Source organism: Telopea speciosissima, chromosome 1, assembly GCF_018873765.1.
Source record: "Telopea speciosissima isolate NSW1024214 ecotype Mountain lineage chromosome 1, Tspe_v1, whole genome shotgun sequence".
NCBI classification, from domain to species: domain Eukaryota; kingdom Viridiplantae; phylum Streptophyta; class Magnoliopsida; order Proteales; family Proteaceae; genus Telopea; species Telopea speciosissima.
The window spans coordinates 78,092,797-78,116,442 of NC_057916.1; the positions used below are offsets into that span (position 1 = coordinate 78,092,797).

Here is a 23,646-nt window from a genome sequence, read left to right on the forward strand (position 1 = left end):
GCATTATAACTCAGAATGTCAAAGGTAAGGACCTACTCCAAACTCACCCCGCTCAAGACCCCCGCATAGGCGGTGCTCGACAAGAGTTGAATGTTAGTGTGATGAATCTGTGACCATCCAATTGGACATATTGAGTATTAATAGTCAGTCAATCAGAGATATGTGCAAGAGATCTCTACTTGGTTGCATGGTCTCTACACAAACGTCTGAACCAATGGGTGAACACATCTAGGTATCTACCTAGGGGTAGAGACATCATCTCACGGTACCCGGTGAGAGGGCATAGGAAACCCCACCAAGTAGAGATCTTTTTCCCTTGAGATATATACAACAGCAAGGATCATCTAATCTTTTCTCATAACATTTAAGTGATCAATAAGAAAAAAATATGGAGTTTCCATTAGAGTAAACAAAAAAAAGGAATAACTTGGAAAAAAATCTCACCTCGATTATGTTCATTCAAGACAGAGAAATTGTGTTTCCTATAAATCCCACGCCCATCCATCTATCTAGGTTTTAGTGTCTTTACTGTTTTTGGAAACTGAAGTTTTGTTCTGTTTGTGAGTTCCGTTTGTTTACTGGGAAATATATTATATTGGAAGTTTAGTTTGTGAACCAAATCACCACTAACAAAGCATTGAGGCCTTAACGGTGTCGCTAAGGGAAATTCTTTCTCGTTACTCCACAAGAATCACAGATCTGTATAAACAAACATTTCCATGTCACCTGAATGATAGGCACTCTTTCCACTTTGTTCAATTTCTCGAGAAATTTCTTAGGCGTTTCCAATTTCTTAGCCCATATCTACAATTAAGTGATTTTTTTTTCTTCCAAATTTTCATATCCTATTTTAGTTTGAATTGATCGATGGAATCTTGACATGTGACGCTAGGCAGTTGGAACTTGGGGTGGAAGTCCGGAGGGGAACAGGGCCGTGCTCTCTCCAAGAGTCCAGGTTGATACTCACTTCCACGGGCCTCCACTTAGTCCAGACTAGAACAGCATGTGAAAGCACAGGAAATTTCTCCCAATGGCCCCAACCATTTTCAAATTTTATTGTGGCCCTTTGTTTGTAAAAGGGAAAGGAAATTTCTCCCAATGGGTCCACTTTCAAATTTTATTGTGGCCCTTTGTTTGTATAAGGAAAAAATAAAGAAAAGAGAAGTGAAAATTTCAAACCTTAAAAGGAAAATTTTGTAATCATTATCTCGCATGATAACTTAAAATAATTAGTAATACTATATTTTAGTTGTTATGTTAATGGAATTTTTTTTTTGGAATTGGGAACTCATATATTTTTCTTTAAGGGAGGGAGGAAGGTAACAGCCAAGAGACTTGAACTCGAGACCTCCTGGTGAGCATTGAAATGAAACGCAACATAGCTCATCAACTGCGTTAGGGAGCTGTTGTTTTTATGGAAAAACTTCCCCATATTACCCAAGTGTAATATCCCTTCGACATTGGATTTTTTTTTTATTATTGTCTCCCTCCTACTCTATAAATGTGGGTCCCACAAAATTGATATCTTATTCAAGACATCCATTGGTATAGTATGCAGATTGCTACCCACACTAGCGTCATGGGAAACCAACTACTTTTATTTTCTCTTCAAATCCAATTTTAGATGTATTTATTTACTTTTCAAATCCAATGAATTTGTATGCAGAGTGAAGTAAAATTCAGTAATCAAATTCGAAATGATTTGAAGTTAGTGACATCATGATGTGAAGATGGTGATACCAAAAGTTGTTAACTTTTTTGGTTGGAAAATTTCACTTTCCTTCCCTTCAATTTCTTTGTAACCAAGCAGGGTCTGCAAGGTAGTTGCAGCAAACACATGAAATTCTCAAGACTGTCACCCAACTTTGCACTTTCTGAAATAATTAAATCCCTTCCATATCACATGGATAAAATCTTGTAAAAGCCTCCCTTATCCAAGACCATCATCAGCTAGACCAAAGCCATTGACGAAAAGGAAATAAGAGTACAAAAGTTGGAGAAAAAAATGAATAAAAATTTATCACTGCTATAACCCAAAATTAACCTCTCTCTTTCATCTTCATTCAGTTACTGCCTATATAATCATGACATACAGAATCGCATGCCTTACATCAAGATCTTCCAAAGACTCATCCAGCTCCATATCCCGGGAGAGCTCTATATGTGGCCAAGGACAACACCATGTCACTACTTAAACAATGTCGTCAATCGTGGTCTAATGAGCATAGGCTAAATGACAATTCAATCTCCATGACTCAGAAGATCAAAACCAAAACTATTTACTGCACATCTGTTTCTTACCAACATCTAGCTTTCAACAGATATGGTTCTTCAGTATACAGATCAAGCATTTATCTCTGAATTACATTGATGCTCCCTGTGGCAGCTTCTTCTGTTCCAGAAAATACTTGAACAACTAGTTTTTCCAAGTCTTGGTCCTTCCATTTTATCCTCCTCAACTGATGTGCCTTGTGTCTCAGCAGGAGATTCCTCTCTTGCTTCTCCTTCCTGGGGTTCAAGAGATGGGCATGGACTGTCATCGCATGTGCACAAAGGAATTGGAACAGAAGGGAATGGGCTACAAGAGACACGGCATAGAAGATCTGAAGAAACTGAGGCAACACGATTCATGCGGATCTCGGGTCTACAGGCTGATGTAGGGGTGTCTGGATCGCATGGGTGGAGCATGCATGGGGTACAGAGGCCAAGAGATAGATGTACTTTGAGCTCCTTTGCTGGAGAACCAGGCAATTTGACAAATGATATTATGCCATGTCTACACAATGGGCATGGAATGGATCCTGGTGGACCAACCATTTCAGAAGGGATGTTGCTGGTCGAGCAGAGATAGAGTGCACACCTTACACAGAGCTCATGCCCACAACCTGAAAGATCCCTCCACCCAAAAAAAATCACAATCATAACAATGGTACTATATCTATTTCAATCAACATGAGTTATGTCATGAATCAGAACCAGAAACCAGTATGAAGCCATGAGATGTTCTTAGAATTCCATAAAGAAAAAAAGGATGTACAAGGGGTATTAAAAAAACAAAAGATTTGAATCCAGCATCCTTCCATTTTAACAATCATCTTTATGCTTGAATTATTTTTGATCTTCCTCTCTTTCTAGTTGTTGAGCAGAAAGGGGACATTATCATGTTCAGCCTCCGCCACCTCCATACTTTCTATGCACCAAGTGCTTTTGCTGTCAAGTACAAACATCTATCATGATCACACTCTTTCCTTCGGAGAATTTGAACAGCCTATTCATTACCAGACTTTCCATGGATTCTTAATAGATAAGCTAAGAAGGCTAGTGTTTTGAGACCAGGAATAACCCAGCTGGCTGAACCAATTAACTTGTTACCTAGTACCCAAAATGGGTTGGTCAACCCCCTGACCTGTTTTCATTCAACTTTTTGACTGGTCAACTACTCAACCACGATGCTTTGCCCAGGAGCATACCTCAAAACTTACAACCTTGGCACCTTCAAAAACAATGTGTCACACTCGCACACTGTGCAAAGAATTTAGTAGTGGTACTAAAAATGTGTCGCACACTGTCAGAAGGGTTAAAACACTAGCAATGGGATAATATTGTCCCCTTTTCAGCTAAAGCCAAGGGTTTTTTTTTTTTGGGTGGGGGGGGGGGGAGGGATAGATAAAAGCCAAGGGGTTTTTCTTCTTCTTTCCCTTAGCAGCTGCATCACACTGTGTAATACATTCTAAATATTTGCTCCTTTGTTGCTCTCAAAGCAAAACCATTCAACCTGTTGCTTGACCTGGCTGCCTAGTATTCAAAATGTGATGGTGAATGAGCTGGGTTCCAGAATTTTCATGAAGGCTGCATATGAAATTTTTATTTGCCATGTTAATGTAGCCTAGGTGAAATAAATCTCACTTAGGACCAGGTTCTGTTTTAGGGTTGGCCGAATGGGCAGTTTAGGGTAACTAGGGCAAAATTAGGGTTAGGAATGGGAGATTGAGTTAGGGTTTTATTGGGTAATGGTCTACAGAATTTTAGGAGTCTATTAGAATAGGTTTTAATGAGGTTTGAATAAGAAATAGAAATTCAGAACTATTAGGGTTAGGGTTTTGGGTTTTCAGATTTAGGATCTAAGCTGAAACTAGGGTTTAGGAGCAGATTTAGGGGCTGGGCTTTAGGTCGAGTTTTCCTAGCACGGAGGGGGTGGTTCGGCTGGACTTTGGTGGGGTTTTGATGGCTGGTTAGGTCTAGGCAGATCTTAGGGTTTCTGGATTTTTATGTTGAGGGAGGGATTTAGGGTTTGTAGTGGATAGGTGAGGCTGCAACTGAGATCGAGTGGGAGGGTTACTGTGATGGACCTGTGGTTAGGTTTTGAGTGTAATCTGATGAGGGAATAGGGCTGTGATGAATGTAGATGAAGCTAGGGTTTGGGGAAGTCGATTAGGTTAGATGGAAATAAGAAGAAGAGATGATAAAGTTGCAGGAAATTGTAACTCTTACTGGAATTGCAGAATTTCAGCAGCAGCAACCTTGAAGAACTTGAAGGAAGAAGAAAACGAACCTCCCGATCTGCAAGATGCAAGGAGTCGCCGGATTACTCCAGCCCTAGCCCTTGATATTACTCACAAGGGGTCTTGATATGACACACAAGACAGAGAAGCAGCAGCAGCAAGAAGAAACAAAATTTCAAACATAATAGGTGGGGAAGCCTCCCACGATTCTACTATTTATAATAATAAGGGGGGCCTAAAGGCCTTACAAATAATCAATCTAAAGCAATCCTAATCAGATTAGGAGTTGGGATTCCTAATCTGAATCCTAATTATAAAACATAGAATAGACTTATACTCTAAATAGGAGTATAAGTGTAAACAACTAAAACAAATAAAATAAAATACTAATCCCTCTAAAATCGTGGAGGGGAACTAAGAAGATAAACCATGAAAAAGACTGTTTTAACCCTAGGCTAAAAGAACAAACAAATAAAAAGGCTCCAACGAAAAATCAAAGAACAGCCAAATTAATCATGGTTTCGGCTTCTGCATCACATGTACTATTTGACTCTTCTGAGAAGGGTGTATCTAGAAGATAAAGCACATTCCTTTAGGTGATAAACTGTGTTTTCATAAAATCAACACCTGAAACGGAACTCTCTTAATGAGTTTTGCAGGAGAATTAATACAGGAGCCTAAAAGATCCTTGGGCACAATTAATAAGCCGGTACTGTCCATTTGATGCCCACAGCAGCTTGTCACAGAAGTATTGCATGGGTGAACTTTATTTACCACATATAGTGATGGGTGGTTCCAACTCCTCCTTTAAAGCAGTGCTTGTGACTAATTTTTTTCTAATTTGAGATCAAGATTTCAAGTTTAGAAAGTCTTACTGGTTTATCAGTTGTTTCATAATTTATTTCGTTTTTAATTCTTCTTTCTTTTGGAAAATCAATAGCAGGCGGCATTTCTTCAGAATTTTCTACCTACATGAAAATGGTTTCCTCCATGAAATTTGGTGTGGCTACAATATGTTTGGGACTTTCAGCTGTTTTCCTGGACTAGACCTAAAGATCAAAAATCCCAACGGATGCAGTGCAAGAAGACCAGCTACATTAGGGAAGGAGCCAGCCCACAACTAGCTATTTTAACAGGCTTTAAACATCTGCATGATGGGTCCTTAAGTTCTTTTATTTCAAGCATAGTTTGGGCCCATATGTGTAAGTGATGTTAGGTCACTTAAGCCCATATCAGGCCCATTTACTCAAGTTATCACTTAAGCCCACAAGGAGCCTGCCGCCAGCCTTGTTATGTTTTATTTTGTTTAGGATTCTGGGGGCCCAAGTGAATGGCTAGTTAATTGCTTGGGTAAAAGTATTTAGAAGTTTCTATTTATGTAATAAGCTACTTAGGCCATTAAGACTTAAGGTAAGCAGTATTTTCTCTTTTATTTCTTTCTATGTTAAAGAGTTTCTATTTCTTGTGATGTATATGGCTTTTATTAAAAAAGGGACGAGGGAGAAGGCTCCCACGATTTTGAAGTTATTTATGCTCAATGAGAGTGGTGAACTGTGGTGAATCAATCACAACCAAGGTGGTGAAGCCTTGGAGAGAGGGCGGTGATGCCCAACCACAGGCCAAAGGTGGTAATACCTATTGGTCATATCCTTTTCTTATTTTCCCTTAGTCTCTTTTGCGTGTCTTTCTGCCATTCACTGTTCCAGCAATAATCCAGCAACTAGAGTTCTTACTGTGGTTATCTTTTAGGTGATTTCTAATTTTCTTCTTTGTTCTTACTTAGTTCCTAACATTGTTATTGAGTTTTTTCATATTCTGTTAATTTTTTCCAGTACTGTTTGTGTCTGTTTCTTACTGTTGGAAAGCAACATAGTTTAACCCTCAGACGACAGATTCTAGGAACCTGACCATCAAACTGAGCTCCTACTAACCTTCAGCCGACAGATTGATGGTTGGAAGAATGCTATGGATGTCGAAGTGGATGCCTAGTCAGTCAACAAGTCAGTTTCATTGTTGGATGTATGTGCCTTGGAAAAGTACATTTCATTAAATGACAAGAGAGTCTAGAACTAGTTGTGGAAGTCCAAATGAGAGTCTAAAATCCTCCCCGCCACTCTAAAAGGGGCTGCCTATAAACATTTTGGAGCAAGTTGAGTGAAAGATTCCACTTGTGTCGCTACTGTTAATCCTAGTACTTGAAGGTGCCTATTCCTTCAACAATATTGGGTACTGCTTGTGCTGCTACTGATAAATCCACGGACCTTGAGCCAAGGCCTATCCAAAGAGGTAGACTCCTCCCATTCTCAACCATATTCATATCCCACCAACTTATAATCCCCATATTACCATCCAAACACCCTACTCATCTACTGCAGTCCTATTATTCCCACCCATATTAGGTGCTGCTTGCCTGCTTGGCCTGGGCTACATCAGTTTCTGCAATTAATTGGGGCATGGGATGAGATAAATCCAAGGACCTAGTGGAAGAGTTGAAATAACTCTAGACTATACGGGTACATAAGTTCACTTCTCCCAAATTCTGGGTTTGGTTTTAATTGGAAAGACTCAGCTGACCTGCCAAGGTACATGCTTGGAGATTTTCAAACGTGTTACAAAGGTAATCTTCAGCAGTTCAGCATTTATTTTATTTCATTCTAAGTACTTGTTAAGTATATATAGGGTATAGGAGATAGACAAACTAAATACATTTCCCATGGTTCAAGAAAATCTTTTATAATTTGCTATCAAAAGTAAGGGAGAGGGATGGGTATCCTAGAAGAGAGAGAGAAAGACACACATATGGTGCTAGCTTACGGTATACCACTAGCATACCCAGCCTTTTCCCCAAAAGTAAATACAAAAATAAACTACAAAATCCTAACCCCTATCCTTCCAAGCCTATAACTAGATACCCTAACATGTTCTATCCTTGAGATTGTGAACTCAGGAATGATTCAAATAGTGGAGGTCATGCCGTTGAGATGGCTAACTTACGTAATTATGAGTAAACTAGACCGTCTTTATGGTTGTTTTCCAGTTAATCACATTTAGTCACCATCAGTTCAGGAAAATCTTATATAGAATACATTAATCTTCTCAATTTGTTACTGGTATACTAATATCATAAGTAATCGATTGCTTCTTCTTCCCTGTTTATTTTTTTATTGCAGGCAAGTCTTCAAGCCCAGATGAGATTCCAATAGAAGTGTGGAAAACCCTCAAGTGCTATTTTTATTTCCCCCTTTACTAACATTATTTAGTATGCTACAATATATACCTTATATCATCAAAAATCAACATTAAGCCTTCTCAAGTCATAAAAAATCAACATTAAATCTCCTCAAGTCATCAAAATTCAACATTATGCCACATCAGGTCATCAAAAATCAATATTAAGCCACATCAAGTCCTCAAAAATCAGCATAGAACTAGAAGACAACAGAGCTGAAGAAGCAAGCTATGGGAAGTTTGAAACAATCAAAACATACATTTGGTTTATACTGTGCTTTGAAAATATAATCTTATCTATAAGTAATTAAACTGCTCTTGATTTAGAGAGATGTTCTTGTTCTCTAAGAAGTTAGACTAGTCAAATGATTTTATTATTACATGAGATTTTTTGCATTAATTGGAGCACAAAACCAACTTTCCAACAAATCCAAAATTGCTTAAATCTAATTTATATTGAAAAAGTTATGTTTTGGTCAAACCTTATTTGGTATGCGCAAATGCTGTCAAAATCGCTCTGAATGAAAATATTTTTTTAGATATCAAAACAAATGAATATTTTACCACACTTTTGTTTTTTTAGCAATGTTTTACCATATTAAGATTTATAGAATTTTTAGATTTGAGAAAAACCCCAACATTTGAAGGTTGAAAATTTCACCTACCGCCGAAAATCCAATTTTTGTTCTTGAACTGGGGGGTTGTGATGCAGGACATTTGGGGGCTGCTCCTACTAGCCCTAGCCCAGGCCCAATTGGATACTCCAAGAGATACCATCTCAGGCCCAAGCCCAAGCCCTACCAGCCCTGCATTTAGTTTATTTTGGTTTTATCTTTTATTTTTAGAGTTATTTGGCAGTTATTGCTGTACAAATAGTTATTAGGGGGCAGTTATTGCTGTAGAAGTAGTTGTTAGGGAGTTATTTTCTTCTTCTTTTTTTTTATTTTTGAGTTTTTAAAAGAGTGTATTTTGAGAGGAATGAGAACAGAATTGAATAACCAAAGAATGAATTGAATTTTTGGCTGTGTTTGTGTGCACCCACCTCCCCCCCTCCTACTCCTTCTCTTGTCTCCCTGCAACTCTGATCCCCCCCCTCTTCTTCTTCTTCTTCTTCTCTTTTCTCCCCTGCAATTCTGATTTTCCCTCTTCTTCTTCTTCTCATGGTTTCTCCTCTTTTCCCCCAGCAATTCTGATTTCCCCCTGGATTCTCTTTCTTCCTTTCCCCTCCCCCCTTTATCTGGTATCAAAGCCCAAACCTGGGTGAATCTCTCTTTCTCAGATTCTTCTCCCTTTTGGTCTCTCTTCCCCTCTTATCTTTCTTCTCCTATCTAAGTTCTCTTATCTTGTTCCCTTAACACTTCTGGAAACCCCAAGTCAGAACTCCAAAATACTCATATCACTACCTTATCTTCTTTACCATAACATCCATTGACCCCCTTTAACGACACGATTACAACAACCAATCGTTCCATATTATTCCATCTTATCCCAAGTTGGAATGAAGAACAACACCGGAGATGCTGCAACAGTAATCACGTATGACTTCGACATTCTGCTCAATAATATCGAGAGGAAGTGTTGTTTCAAGATTTCATCTCCTCTTCTCGTGAATTACCGGAGCTTTTGAACGGCATGGATATGCATCACATGGACTGGTTTCCTAGGTTTATCCAAACTCGAGGTCGAGTTTTTTTAAAGCAAAGGAGAGTTGATGCAGGACATTTGGGGGCTGCTCTTACTAGCCCTAGCCCAGGCCCAGGCCCAATTGGATACTCCAAGAGATACCATCTCAGGCCCAAGCCCAAGCCCAAGCCCTACCAGCCCTGCATTAGTTTATTTTTGTTTTATCTTTTATTTTTAGAGTTATTTGGCAGTTATTGCTATAGAAATAGTTATTAGGGGGCAATTATTGCTGTAGAAGTAGTTGTTAGGGAGTTATTTTCTTCTTCTTTTGATTTTTGAGTTTTTAAAAGAATGTATTTTGAGAGGAATGAGAACAGAAATGAATAACCAAAGAATGAATTGAGTTTCTGGTTGTGTGCGTGTGCACCCTCCTCCCCCCCCCCCCTCCTTCTTAGACAAGCCTGCAACTTTGATCCCCCCCCCTCTTCTTCTTCTTCTTCTTCTTCTTCTCACGGTTTCTCCTCTTTTCCCCCAGCAATTCTGATTTCCTCCTCGATTCTCTTTCTTACTTTCCCCTCCCCCCATTAGGTTGACTTTTTATCCATTTGGAATTTTATTTTTTAATTATTTTTACTGTATTCAAATAGGGGGTATTTTCTTATTTATGAATAATATCTTAAGTAAATGAAATATAAAAACATTTACTTAAATGATATTTAGTATAAATAAGGGCAAATACCGGGCTCGATACCAATAAAACCCAGTGCAAGGCACCTTACAATAAGGCGACGGTCGCCTAGGCCCCAACAAAACCGCCTGGACGCCTAGGCACCGCCTTAGCAATTATGCTTTTTGCGTTTATCATGGACGAGCTAACCAAGAGCATTCAAGACGAGGTCCCGTGGTGTATGTTGTTCGCCAATGATATCATTTTGGTGGATGAGACAAAAGCAGGGATTAACACCAAGAGGTTTGGAGATCAACCTTGGAATCAAGAGGCCTTAAGATTAGTAGAACGAAGACGGTGTATGATGTGTAATTTTAGTCACACTATGATGGATATTGATATGGTGCGAACTGAGGAAAGAGAGATACCTCAAAGTGACTATTTTAGATATTTGAGGTCAATCATAAAATAAAGAATGTGACAGAGAGGATAATCTTTCACAGAAAATTAAAGTGGGATTGATGAAGTGGAGAGGTGCGTCTGGAGTATTGTGTAACCAACGTACTCCTTTAAAGCTTAAAGGAAATTTTATAGGACTGTTATACAACTGGCTATGATGTATGGGGCAAAATGTTGGGCAGTTAAAAAGTCTCATATTGAGAGGCTATGTGTAGCAGAGATGAGGATGCTAAGATTGATGTGCGGAAAAACTAGGAAGGATAATCAAATGAACGTATTAGAGCTGATTTGGGAATTGTCCCGATCAACGACAAGCTCTGAGAGAGTCGTTTGAGGTGGTATGGTCATGTTCAACGGGGGCCTAGGGACGCCCCAGTAAAAGGAGTGATGTGATTCCAATTGAAGGAGCTAAAAGAGCTAGGGGCAAGCCTAAAATGACCATAGAAGAAGTTGTGAGGAAAGACATGCATAGTCTAGGTCTCATACCAAGTATGACCTCGGATAGAGCTTGTTTGAGGGCAAGGATCCATGTAGCAAACCCCATTTAGCTGAGATTTTCCTGACTTGTTGGGTTGTGCTTCTTTCCTCTTACTTTCATCTTTCATTCTTCTCTTATTTTCCATTTTTCATTGCTTGTTTCATTCCACATCCCTCTTTTCCCATCTCTTCATTCCCCTTTTTGTCTAGACCTCAGTTTTACCTACTCTGTTTTGTTTGGATCCATGTAGCTGACTCCATTAAGTTGGGATAAGGCTGAGTTTTTTGTTGTTGTATGGTACTTAGACAACCTGACATTTAAACATTGATACAGACAATAGGAATAGATTCATTTTTCGTTCTTGATCTTCGGGCTTACAATTTTAGTGAGAGAACCTCAACCGCTAAAACTCTAAATTTTAAATTGATACAGAATTCTATTTCAGAGAAAAGAACTGTCGAGGAAGACCAAACAGTACCCCAACCTCCCTCTGTCTGCCCCAAAGATTTTTCTTTTTTTACAATTACTAATTTGTTTAGAAATTCTGAGTAGTTTATCTAGCTTGTGGAGGGTGAATTTTGGACAGTGGTTAAAACTAAAACACCAAGTACTACAGCAGAAAAGAAAGGGCAAACCTCAAGAAAAGGAAATTAATTAAAGATGTCGCTTGAAACGTTTAGAAAAGGAAAGAAGTGGACCTTCAGCAGCTACGCTACATACTCTCTCCAGGCAGACAGCACAAGTATCATTTTCGTCCGATGATGTGGCTGAAGATTGCAACCCGCATTCTCTGCAGAGGAATAAGATTCAGGTTTGTAATAGAAAATTGAAGAAGTAATTTACTTCAATAAACAGCATTTTTTTAATAGAATGCAATAAATTCTTGTGAAGTACTGAATATAAATAAAAAGAAACATGACTGGTACCTTGAAGCATGATTGCTATGATTAATTTGCAAGTAATTAATTATGAGGTTATATAGCAACCAGAAAATGTTGCACATATGGTTTTGCCACAACAGATCTAAAATGGAGAATGTTCCTAGGGTTGATTGATTCCCTGGACAAATAAAAGCACTACTGATAAAACAGTAGACCAAAAACAGCTTTTTGTTTTCATGAACTATCACTGACAATGCTGATCCAGAAAACCCTTGGAATATAAAGTGTTAAGCCAGTACACAAGCAGAGTTCTGAGAAATACTAATCTGACAAATTAGAATTTATTTTATGAGACTGAAAATTTTTTATTTTTGAATTTCATTTCACTATTCAATTGCAGACCCTAAACATATAAACTAAATCAGTGATACTATAGGATATCACTCACTAAAAGCAGGCAAACAGGGTAATTAGTTGAGTGAACAGGGAAGCAAGTGGCGGTTGATTCCAAATCCTGTCTATGGTATCAAACAGAGAACAGGTTTTAAGGACTTAGACTTGTAGATAAAACGGCATGGGAACAAAATCTCTCTGCAGGAACACTTGATCTCAAGCAGTGGTTCTTGCAATCCTTGGAGCAATGTCAAGTAAAGTATGATGCTGGGATTCGACTTATTTTGGTTGAAGTACTATGGTAGCAGGACATCACAGTGGACTCTCCATCCATCTTGGGATGGGCTCCACCCACAGAATGAGATCCTGATTGTATAATGGAGATCAAAATGTGATCTGACCAAGCTCATACTGGTACAGAGAGGTGTGTTTATGTATCAGACAGAACAGTTGGCTGCCATTAACAAGCGGATACATAGTGATATTGTAACAATGTGTACCATGGGATATTAGACATTCAATAAGGGGAAGTTTTAAGTCTAGGAAGAGATTCTATGTGGATGTTTTATTTTGAATAGTATTTTCTTTTAGAGGATGTACAAGGGCTAAAAAACCTATCATTTATATGTACCAATGACCCTGCAGTCCCCATTCATTTTAATTTGTGCGACAGTGTATCTCATTAGAGACTAACTAGGAACAGTTGTTCAAGCATTTCATGAAGTTCGATAAAAAAAATTCATCAATTCTATGGACTTTTAGAGATTTCAACCAAGTGCTCAGTTTCATGGAGGATGAAATTCACAGAAAACTGAATATCATTGATGCGGATGCTTGCAGCCCTAAGATTAGGCCTTAGTTATTTTTAATCTTAGTTTATTTTCTGTTTTCCGTAATTAGTTTTTTAGCTAAGTGTTTTTTTTATGTTTTAAGTTGAACCAAACCGGTTCAACCTTTGGTTCAGCTTTGGTTCAGTTTAAGTTATGTTTTCTATTTTTATTGGTCCTTAGAGGATCTTATATTGCTATTGGTCCTTAGAGGATCTACTTAGCTTGTATTAGGGTTTGGGCCTTTGGCCATTTATTAATAGCTAAGAGAATCATGGGAGGCTGCCCACTTTTGATTTGTTAAAAAACTGAATCAGCTTTTGCTGTTGTGGCTGCTGCCATGCTCCCTTTGTGAGTGTTCCTTGAGAGTTACTTCAAGAAGGCCTTGTGAATCTCAAGGTGAAGGAATCGGTGGACTCCAATTGACTCTTTGCATCTGTTCAGTTCGGGAGGTCTTGTTCAAGCTTATTTTCAAGCTGCTGTCTTGCACTCTTTGCAAATCAGTAAGTGTTTACAGTTTTTCTGCAATTTCTTTCTTAAGATTCAACTTTTGTCCATCACTTCCAGCCATCAGAATCCTTTCATCTCTCAACCACAGCTCCTTCATATCAACCCTTCCACTCGATCCTAAGTTCTGTCCCATTTCCTTCCCCAAAAATCACCACCTTCTCCTTCCCCAAAATCACCCCCTTCTCCTTCCCCAGAATCACCACCTTCTCCAACACCAAAACCCTAGATTTCCACTCAGCCATTTCCAACCACCCAAACATCACCCAACCTTGGCCAAGTGCTGTGAACAGCCTTTGGGAAACTCGATCCAAACCTTGCATCAAACCCTCCATTAAAAGCCCTAAAATCTTCATGTTCTTCTTCAAAACCTAAAATCCAAAACCCTAATTTTCTATTTTTAATTTCTTATCCAAATCATTCCAAATCTGGTTTATTAGCCTCCCCTACACCTGCCCTGCTTTACTACATAAAAACAAACCCCCAATTCCCCAATCCTAACCCTAGTCTTGACAAATTTCCCCAAATCAGCCCCTCCAAACCAGTAGCTTAGCAGATCCAGTTTTATATGGCTCCTAGTAGACCCCTTGTCTATCTAGGACTACATTAATCATTTTAGCGAAGAGGAAGGACACGACAATGTGTACTTCCCTCTCACTATCTCTCTCCTCTCTCCCGTCTCTCAATTCAACTCAGCCTTATCCCGACTAAATGGGGTCAGCCACATGAATCTTTTTTCTCCAAACAGCTCTATTCAAATTCAATAATTCATACTTGTTACTAATCCTAAGCTATGCATGTCTTTCCACACCACTTCTCCTAGAGTCATTTTAGGCCTACCCCTGGCTCTTTAGCTCCTTCAACCTGAATCAAATCATTCCTCCATAATGGAGCAATCAAAGGCCTCCGTTGCAAATGTCCATGCCACCGCAAGTGACTTTAATGCAACTTATCATGTATTCAGAACTACTCCTAAATTAGCTCTAATTTGTTCATTCCTTATTTTATCCTTTCTAGTTTTACCACTCATCCATCTCAACATCCTCATTTCAGCTTAATGTAGTCCTAGATAGGTAGGAGACCTACTAGGAGCCAAACAACAAGATCAAACAACAAAAGGGGCTGCTGGTTCGAATGGACAGCACTAGGATTTAGGTCAATTCCTAGGGTTTGGGTTGGATATTGGGAAAGGGGTTTATAGGGTATTAATGGGCAGGTCTAGGGGGTCAATATGGTATAAAAATAATAGGATTTGGGAAGGTTTTAAAATTCTGCAATTCTGGACAGAATTGAGTTGCAGATTTTAGGTTTAATGGAGTGGGGGAATGGAAGGGTTGTAGTGGAGACTAAGGGCTGTGTTTAAGGTCGAGTGTACGGAGAGGTGTGGAGAATATAGGCTGGAAGTATGGTTCGAAATTGATGGCCAGATCTGTAGTTATGAGGGAGTCCTAGTTGAGGTAGGAGTTGCAGGTTTAATGGAAATTAGGGTTTGATGGATGGAGGGGGGTGTGGATTACGTTAGAGGATGAAGAGGGGAAGGATATATGTAGGAAACTAAGATTACTTACTAGTTTGATCTCCTTCAAAGGCAGCAGCAGCAGCTTGAAGAAGCTCAATTGAATAAGAAGAAAGACCTCCCGATCTACAAGATGCAAGGAGTCGATCGGAGTCCACCAATCCCTTCACCTTGATATTACTCACAAGGCACACTCACGATGGAGCAAAGGCAGCAACAAAGGCAGCAAGCATAAAGCTAATTTTTATTAATCAAATTCGTATGTAATGCTGGCCTCCCTTACAAACTTATATAGAAGACTCAAAAATAGACTTAGACACTAAAAAGGAATGGCCTAACCTTATTCCTAACCTATTAAGTAACTTAAACCAACTAGGAAACTAAAATACTAAAAGAAATAGACTCAAAACATGGCTGGACTTATAGAGTCCTAATCCAGCCCAACTTACATCACATGACCACTTAACCAAGTCACATCATCACTTAAATTGAACCAATTGGATGCAACCAATTTGAACCGGATCAATTAAAAAACATAAAAATAAACGAAGTATTGGGCTAATCCCGTATGCAACCTATATACCCATATTTTAGGCCTATAAAAGTGGTCTATTACACTAGAAACCCATGGGATTAAAGGCCCAACATGTATGTAACTCAACCCTAGACTTATTCCCAATGAAACAAGCCCTATTTGGTGATAAATCTGCATCAACTCTCCCCAACTTGAAAAAATTCGTCCTCAAATTTTGTAGTGATGAGGGGGAATCAACATGTGATCAGCAGCTTTGACCATCCCCAAACAGAATTCCGGTGAAGCAGGAACATTGGAGTTAAAATCTCCAAGGCGTGGAGCTTTCTCTTCGAAGAACCATGGTGGCATAACAAACTCTATGTGTTCGTTTTCTGAATCAGCAGCAACTATGAATGTCCTGTCCATAGAGTCTTCAGTGTTAGCCACATTTGCATCTAATACTTGAGACACAAGCTCCACCTCTTCAAAAACAGCATCTTGAATGCCAATAATTTCTTGTGGAGTGCTCACAACCACCTCTTCATCTTTTGCTGTTTCACCGTTTTCTACTTTGGTTTCTTCGACATTGACCACTTCAGTAGGGTCTTCTACATGTCGACTTTCCATCTTTGAAGCTATAGGGGCTGTCTCTTTCTTTTCATCACAATTCACTGCTACTTCAGCTTTATCTTTAACTTGTGCTCTCTCAAATTCCTTTGGTAATGGAAATTTGTATTCAACCGCTATTTTAATACTGGTGAAGTTAGATTTCCCACACTCTTCAACTTGCAAACGGAACCTCATTGATGGAGGCTTCAAGTTGTCTTCAGATTTGAAGGCCTTTTGGTGGTGATGTTGTCGATGGGAATTTAAGTTACCTTGTTATAGAGCTCTAAACGTTCGTGGGAAATATTTCTTACTCAGATCTTCTTTCATCTCTGCCCATGTAACAGGTTCTCTACCACTGTAGTCAGGATAATCCATCTGGGTTCTCCACCAATTATGTGCTGGTCCCACTAGCTTGGTATGTGCTAGTCTCATTTTCCTATGCTCAGGCAAATTATAACAATTAAAATAATCATCTAAAGCAGCTAACCAATCACAAAATACCTGTGGATCTGGTCTGCCATTAAAGTCTCTCAATTCATATGCCTCTGGAGGTCTATGGCGTCTCCTGTAGTCTCTGTATCCTCTATTCCTATCTTCACTATGATCTCTGTACCTTTCTCTGTCTTCTCTGTATTGATCTCTCCTTGGGGCTCTTTGTACTACCGAATTGACTTGATATCTGTCCTTTTCTAGGGGAATGTTGCTTACAAGAGGCACAATTGGCCTTTGTTCCATTGCTGTCATTCGATCACCAAGGGCTTGCTGGTTTGTTGAAATCTTCTACAGCATAGTCATAATTGCAGCAAGGGAATTGGGTGGGGGTGGTTGTGTGGGGTCCACAGCAGGGGTGCCATGCTCAGCCATGGCTCTGATACCACTTAATGTAGTCCTAGATAGGTAGGAGACCTACTAGGAGCCAAACAACAAGATCAAACAACAAAAGGGGCTGCTGGTTTGAATAGACAGCACTAGGATTTAGGTCAATTCCTAGGGTTTGGGTTGGATATTGGGAAAGGGGTTTATAGGGTATTAATGGGCAGGTCTAGGGGGTCAATATGGTATAAAAATAATAGGATTTGGGAAGGTTTTAAAATTCTGCAATTCTGGACAGAATTGAGTTGCAAATTTTAGGTTTAATGGAGTGGGGGAATGGAGGGGTTGTATTGGAGACTAAGGGCTGTGTTTAAGGTCGAGTGTAGGGAGAGGTGTGGAGAATATAGGCTGGAAGTATGGTTCGAAATTGATGGCCAGATCTATAGTTATGAGGGAGTCCTAGTTGAGGTAGGAGTTGCAGGTTTAATGGAAATTAGGGTTTGATGGATGGAGGGGGGTGTGGATTACGTAGAGGATGAAGAGGGGAAGGATATATGTAGGAAACTAAGATTACTTACTAGTTTGATCTCCTTCAAAGGCAACAGCAGCAGCTTGAAGAAGCTTGATTAAATAAGAAGAAAGACCTCCCGATCTACAAGATGCAAGGAGTCGATCGGAGTCCACCAATCCCTTCACCTTGATGTTACTCACAAGGCACACTCACGATAGAGCAAAGGCAACAACAAAGGCAGCAAGCATAAAGCTAATTTTTATTAATCAAATTCGTATGTAATGCTGGCCTCCCTTACAAACTTATACAGAAGACTCAAAAATAGACTTAAACACTAAAAAGGAATGGCCTAACCTTATCCCTAACCTATTAGGTAACTTAAACCAACTAGGAAACTAAAATACTAAAAGAAATAGACTCAAAACATGGCTGGACTTATAGAGTTCTAATCCAGCCCAACTTACATCACATGACCACTTAACCAAGTCACATCATCACTTAAATTGAACCAATTGGATGCAACCAATTTGAACCGGGTCAATTAAAAAACATAAAAATAAACTAAGTATTGGGCTAATCCCGTATGGAACCTATATACCCATATTTTAGGCCCATAAAAGTGGTCTATTACATTAGAAACCCATGGGATCAAAGGCCCGACATGTATGTAACTCAACCCTAGACTTATTCCCAATGAAACAAGCCCTATTTGGTGATGAATCTGCATCACAGCTACACTAAGTGTATTTAAATGTTGTTTCCAAATGCCCAACATTCATCTCCATATAACATTGCTGGTCCTATAACTGTACTATAAAATTTTCGTTCAGGTTTTAAAGGAATACGTCGATCAGACAACACTCCAAACACACACTAATGTAGTCTTAGATAGGTAGGAGACCTACTAGGAGCCAAACAACCAGATCAAATAACAAAAGGGGCTGCTGGTTCGAATGGACAACACTAGGATTTAGGTCAGTTCCTAGGGTTTGGGTTAGATATTGGGAAAGGGGTTTATAGGGTATTAATGGGCAGGTCTAGGGGGTCAATATGGTATAAAAAGGTTAGGGTTTGGATGAGTTTTGAAATTCTGTAATTCTGGACAGAATTGAGTTGCAGGTTTTGGGCTTTAATGGAGTTAGGGTTTATGGGATTCAAACCAAGAATAAAGGGGATCAATTGGGGGAAAGGATTAGAGGATTAGAAGAAGAATTTTGGCGTCAAACTTACTGGAGATTCCACTGGCAGCAAGCTTCGACAGTTGTGAAGGATAAAGCCACCTTCGAATTTGAAGAAGATCCTCCCAGCCGTCACGGTGTAAGGAGTCAACCGGATTCCACTAGTCCCTTTCCACCTTGATAGAACCACAAGGATGCACACTCACAAGGAGCACAGGAGCAGCAACAATGGCAGCCAACAAGCAAAAGTTTTTTTAATTAATCAAATTCGTGTACAATGCTGGCCTCCCTTACAAACTTATATAGAAGACTCAAAAATAAACTTAGACACTAAAAAGGAATGGCCTAATCCTATCCCTAACCTATTAGGTAATTTAAATTGACTAGGAAACTAAAATACTAAAGGAAATAGACTCAAAACATGGCTAGACTTATAGAGTCCTAATCCAACCCAACTTACATCACATGACCACTTAAGTTGTCACATGACCACTAAACCAAGTCACATGATCACTTAAATTGAACCAATTGGATGCAACCAATTTGAACCGGTTCCATTAGAAAACATAAAAATAAACTAAGTATTGGGCTAATCCCGTATGCAACCTATGTACCCCTAGTTTAGGCTCATTAAAGTGACCTAATACATAGAAAACCCTTGGAAACAAAGGCCCAACATGTATATAACCCAACCCTAGGCCTATTTCTAAAGAACTAAACCAATATCTATGATGAACCGGCATCACACACCTCCGCTTCATTCACACTATTTTAATAATTTGTGCAACATCATCCTCTCTCCTGGTTAAATATGCAGGCCCCCTCAATCTCATTAAATATATTGTTTCGTTACTTGCTATTGGCTTGGCGTGTAAGACGTCAATATAAGCGGGCAGTGTGTAGACCCCTCTTCCATCATTTATTAGATCTCTTTTTTGATTAGATAATTTCTACTGTTACTCAGTTAAGAGAAAATATTTTTGAGTGAATTGGATGTTCAAATAATAGAAACTATGAGAGATTCCCACATCATATAAAAACTGAATCTACATTCATGTGTGAAACTTTAGGACATTAAGCTCTCAAATGTCCCAACACCGAAAAGGAGGGGAATGGTGGGATGAAAGTTCCTCGAGGCAATTCTTTTGAAAATCAGTGTCGTGAAGCAGTTACAAGGATACCAACATACATTGAGACTTAAAACATGCTGAAGCACTAACACCTCTTTTCAAAGGAAACATTAAGAGCTCCAATAATGATATCTAGAGGTTGACGTGTTGGACACTTCGCATGGATGGTGTTCATAAATGTTAGTGCTATTTATAGTATGCATCAAATTTAACTAGGATACACTTGCATTTTTTCCATAAAGTACAGTATTTTTTTAATGTTGAGTGTTGACAAGTTCTATATCTTTCAAAAGCTTTCAAGGTTCTAATATATGAATTAAGATCACTAAGACTTTATGTTTTCAAAGGATTTAAATTATTTACTCTATGTAAACATTGAATGTATAGATTGTAAAAAAACACTCCCCTATTTCTCTTATATACTCACCAAATTGCTGATCCAGTTTAAAAATTGTGGGGTGGGGGGGGGGGGGAAGGTATAGATGAGAATACCTTGCTATATTAAGCACGCTCATGAGAGGTAGAGAAAGATAATTGGATGGAGGAAATGTCGGTACTATCAACTCAGAATTGGGTGCCAAAAGTGGTTCAAGCCAATCACGACCCCATATCCTTGCAACATCAAGTGGCAACCACCTGATAGAAAACAAAATTTCTCGTTAAGGGCGGGCACATTTATAAGAAGAGAAGAGATAAGATATGCAGCTTAAGATCACCCACTAGAAGTAGATAAGGTCAAAGGCATGTTACCCGTTGCAGTTCAACGTCAATCGGCTAGCCCCTTTAGAAAGAAGTATCTGAAGGAAAGGAAACAGAGGATAAATGTTTTCAAAATCAAAAGTATGGAAGATTATGTACAGAAAATACTAGTGTAAAACATGAATCTCACCTGGCAACATTTTAGGTTTCCTCCACAAGCAGCATAATGCAATGCAGTGCTTCCAGCACCTACAAGGAGTTCAATGCAATAAGTTAATAGAACACAAGATCAACCAATTAAGGAGAAATTCGATCAGAAATAACAATGTACCTATTAAATCCATTGATGTTCCATAATGAAATGTAACAGCAGAGACATTCACATTAATGTCAAGTACGAGCTGCACACAATCAGAATATCCATTCAGAGCAGCCATATGAAGAGCGGTTATACCACCATCTGCAGCCTTATTGACAAAATTGGAAAGTGCACTGCATTGAACATATACAACTGTTTTAGAATCATAATGCAGAAGACCATGGAAAAAAAAAGGGAAAGAAGATAGAATTAGGTCAATCGTCACGAGTCTGAATATAAAGGGGTAAGATTTATATAGGAGATGGTATCTCTAAAATTGGCTTTAAATAAAGCTTATTGTAGCAGTTCAGGAGACAAACAAAAGTAAAGTTGGAAAAGTCATCCAGCCTTAGTTAAGAGTTTTTGCATCAGAAACATAATTACTTTTATGAATCAGTAATTTAGTATACGAAAGAAAGATGAGAAACACATTGGAAACAAACCACATACGATTGGTCGTATTTGTTCCTCAGATTTGAACTATCCCCCTTATCACCATTGGTCTGAGCATTGATAACTTCATAGGGAACACTGGGGATGAAATCGGCCACCAGAAGTCTTATACATCTAACATGCCCATTTACAGCTGCAAAATGGAGTGCTGTCCTACCGCTGAGGTAGTCTGCTCTGGTAACCTGAATAAATGGAAAAAAAATAAACCAAATTTTTATCAGAAAGAAACATAATCGATTGACGAAGGGACTAAGACAGCAAGAAGTAAAGCAAAAGCAGGCTTACATTGCTTCTGAACAGCAGAAGAGTCTGTAAAACTTCCCAGTGCCCATACCGGCAAGCCTGCATCAATGCCGTCTTTGATACCACCACATCAACAAGAAGAAAACCACTCAGTTATTAGATCCAACAAGGATGGATCGATATGTTGACTAAAATTTCATATGTATCAGACAGGGTTCAGCAAATTAGTGATCAGAGAAATTAATCAATAGGAAGTAATGTGGTTGAGAGTATGCTTTTGGAATATCACAAGTGAAAAGAAAATAGGCATAAGCAGAGAAGTACAGAAAGAGAAAGTCCCAATACCTGGCCGCAGTAATTCCTGGCGTTGACGTCGGCACCGTTGTCGAGCAACAAGGCAACAATCTTGAGAAACAGAATAACAAATTAACCGATAAGAGAGAAGCAAGAGATGCAACAACAAAGGGATCAGAACTCGAAAAGATGGTGATGACAACGAAGAAGAAGAAGTAGCATAGGAGGAGGAGAAGGTAGTAAGAACTAAGAAGTAGAAAGTACCTCGTTGTGGCCTTTGGCAGCAGCAAAGTGGAGAGGGGAGTTAAGGCCGCCGAAGGTGGAGTACTTGGCAAGGCAAGGGTTGAACTCCAGAAGCATCTTGGCTTCCACCAAGTCCCCATCTCTGGCTGCCGACACCAATCTCTCCCCCGACGCCGAGCATCCAAATGAATTCCCCATTCTCGTATTCTCTTCTATCTTACAATACAGTAATCTCTTCTTCCTCTTCCTCTCTTTTCCCCCTCTCCTCACTCACCTCACTTCTCACAATACACACACACACATAAAAAGCTAGCAATAGAAACAGACTTGACAAACAGGGAAGAAACTTGAGGAATGAGGAGGAGAGACAAGCAGGGAAGAAAATTAGGTCAACGTCAGTAGAGAGCCCATTTCATTACAGCAACTCAAAAGAAAAAGGAAACCAAGAAAATCCAATGAACTCCACTCCACCACTTCAACAACAAAAATGGATCAGATACCTACGCAGAGAGAGAAATAGAGAGATTACGTTGCAAAGAGTGGATTCCCCCGTCCAACCATTAACCTCTTTCTGCCAAAAAAAAATTATTTCATTGAGATACTTCGTTAGCTTCTCTTTGGAATCTGGGTGGTAGTAAGTTGTATCTTTCAATTCCGATCGTTTTTTTTTCAATCTTTTCTTCTGCAATCTTCTGTATGTTCAGCAATGTTCTTCGAAGAAAAGAAGGGTATTAATAGACAGAGGAAGAGAGTACGGAAAGGAAAGGGAGAGAACCATTGAAGAAAGAATGGGAATGGAAAAGGAAATCTATTTACACAGTAAAGTAGATACAGAAAATGGGAAACCTAAGACCTAAATCCGATATAACCCACCACCAGATATAGGTAGGGGATGATGAGACTTGACTCTTCTTTTCTTCAGATGGTGTCACTTTCGCATTTTAGGTTTTCGATTGTCTTGGCTTCCTCGCTACTCTCTGACTCTCGAGTCCTCAGAGTCTCTGTGTGTGTCTCTCTCTTTCTCTGTTCTTCAATTTTTTTTTTCTCGGTAGTTAACCTCCTCTGTGTGAGATACTGTGTCATATTTCAATTCGACATTTTTATTTGGGTTTTTAACAAATGCCTCCTGAAAATGCCCATTTGTTGAAATGCCACCCTACAATTTTTTTAATTATGAACTCTTCCTTACTTTCAAAACAGTGTAGCACCTTGATCCACATCTTTAATTTGAGATGTTAAATGTTAGTTTCTAAAAATCTAATAACCAAAATACCCTTCTGATATAAACCACCAAAATTAAAAAATATAATGATCAAATTATCCTCATCTTCCCCAAATGGTTTAGAGTTTGAAATTGAAAAACAAACCCTACACCATTTGGTGAAAATGAACCCTAAAATCAAACCTCCAAAATAGAATTAATTTGGATTATTGGTTTCTTTTGTAGTCGATTCCAATCGTTCAGGACCAGAATAAGCTGGGACTGATCTGGATCACAATGGCAAGATGAATTTCAAACC

At 39.0% G+C, this 23,646-nt stretch overlaps 1 protein-coding gene across 1 annotated transcript; it reads right to left on the bottom strand.

Moving 5' to 3' along the window:
- Positions 1-1,910: 1,910 nt before the first annotated feature.
- On the bottom strand, positions 1,911-22,414 carry LOC122638683 (E3 ubiquitin-protein ligase XBAT33-like). Its single transcript, XM_043831539.1, has 10 exons — positions 22,148-22,414; positions 21,935-21,994; positions 21,632-21,703; positions 21,344-21,528; positions 20,867-21,027; positions 20,726-20,784; positions 20,587-20,633; positions 20,329-20,472; positions 11,656-11,747; positions 1,911-2,885 (listed from the first exon to the last, which is right to left on the bottom strand). The coding sequence occupies exons 1-10, from the start codon at positions 22,322-22,324 to the stop codon at positions 2,344-2,346; spliced, it is 1,539 nt and encodes a 512-aa protein (XP_043687474.1). The 5' UTR covers positions 22,325-22,414; the 3' UTR covers positions 1,911-2,343.
- Positions 22,415-23,646: the final 1,232 nt, after the last annotated feature.

Excerpts from the sequence above, each read along its gene's own strand:
- LOC122638683 (XM_043831539.1), bottom strand. The coding sequence starts at position 22,324 with ATGGGGAATTCATTTGGATGCTCGGCGTCGGGGGAGAGATTGGTGTCG. Across the intron at positions 21,995-22,147 it reads CTGCCAAAGGCCACAACGAG|ATTGTTGCCTTGTTGCTCGA; the intron begins GTACTTTCTACT and ends CTGTTTCTCAAG. Across the intron at positions 20,634-20,725 it reads GAAACCTAAAATGTTGCCAG|ATACTTCTTTCTAAAGGGGC; the intron begins GTGAGATTCATG and ends CCTTTCCTTCAG.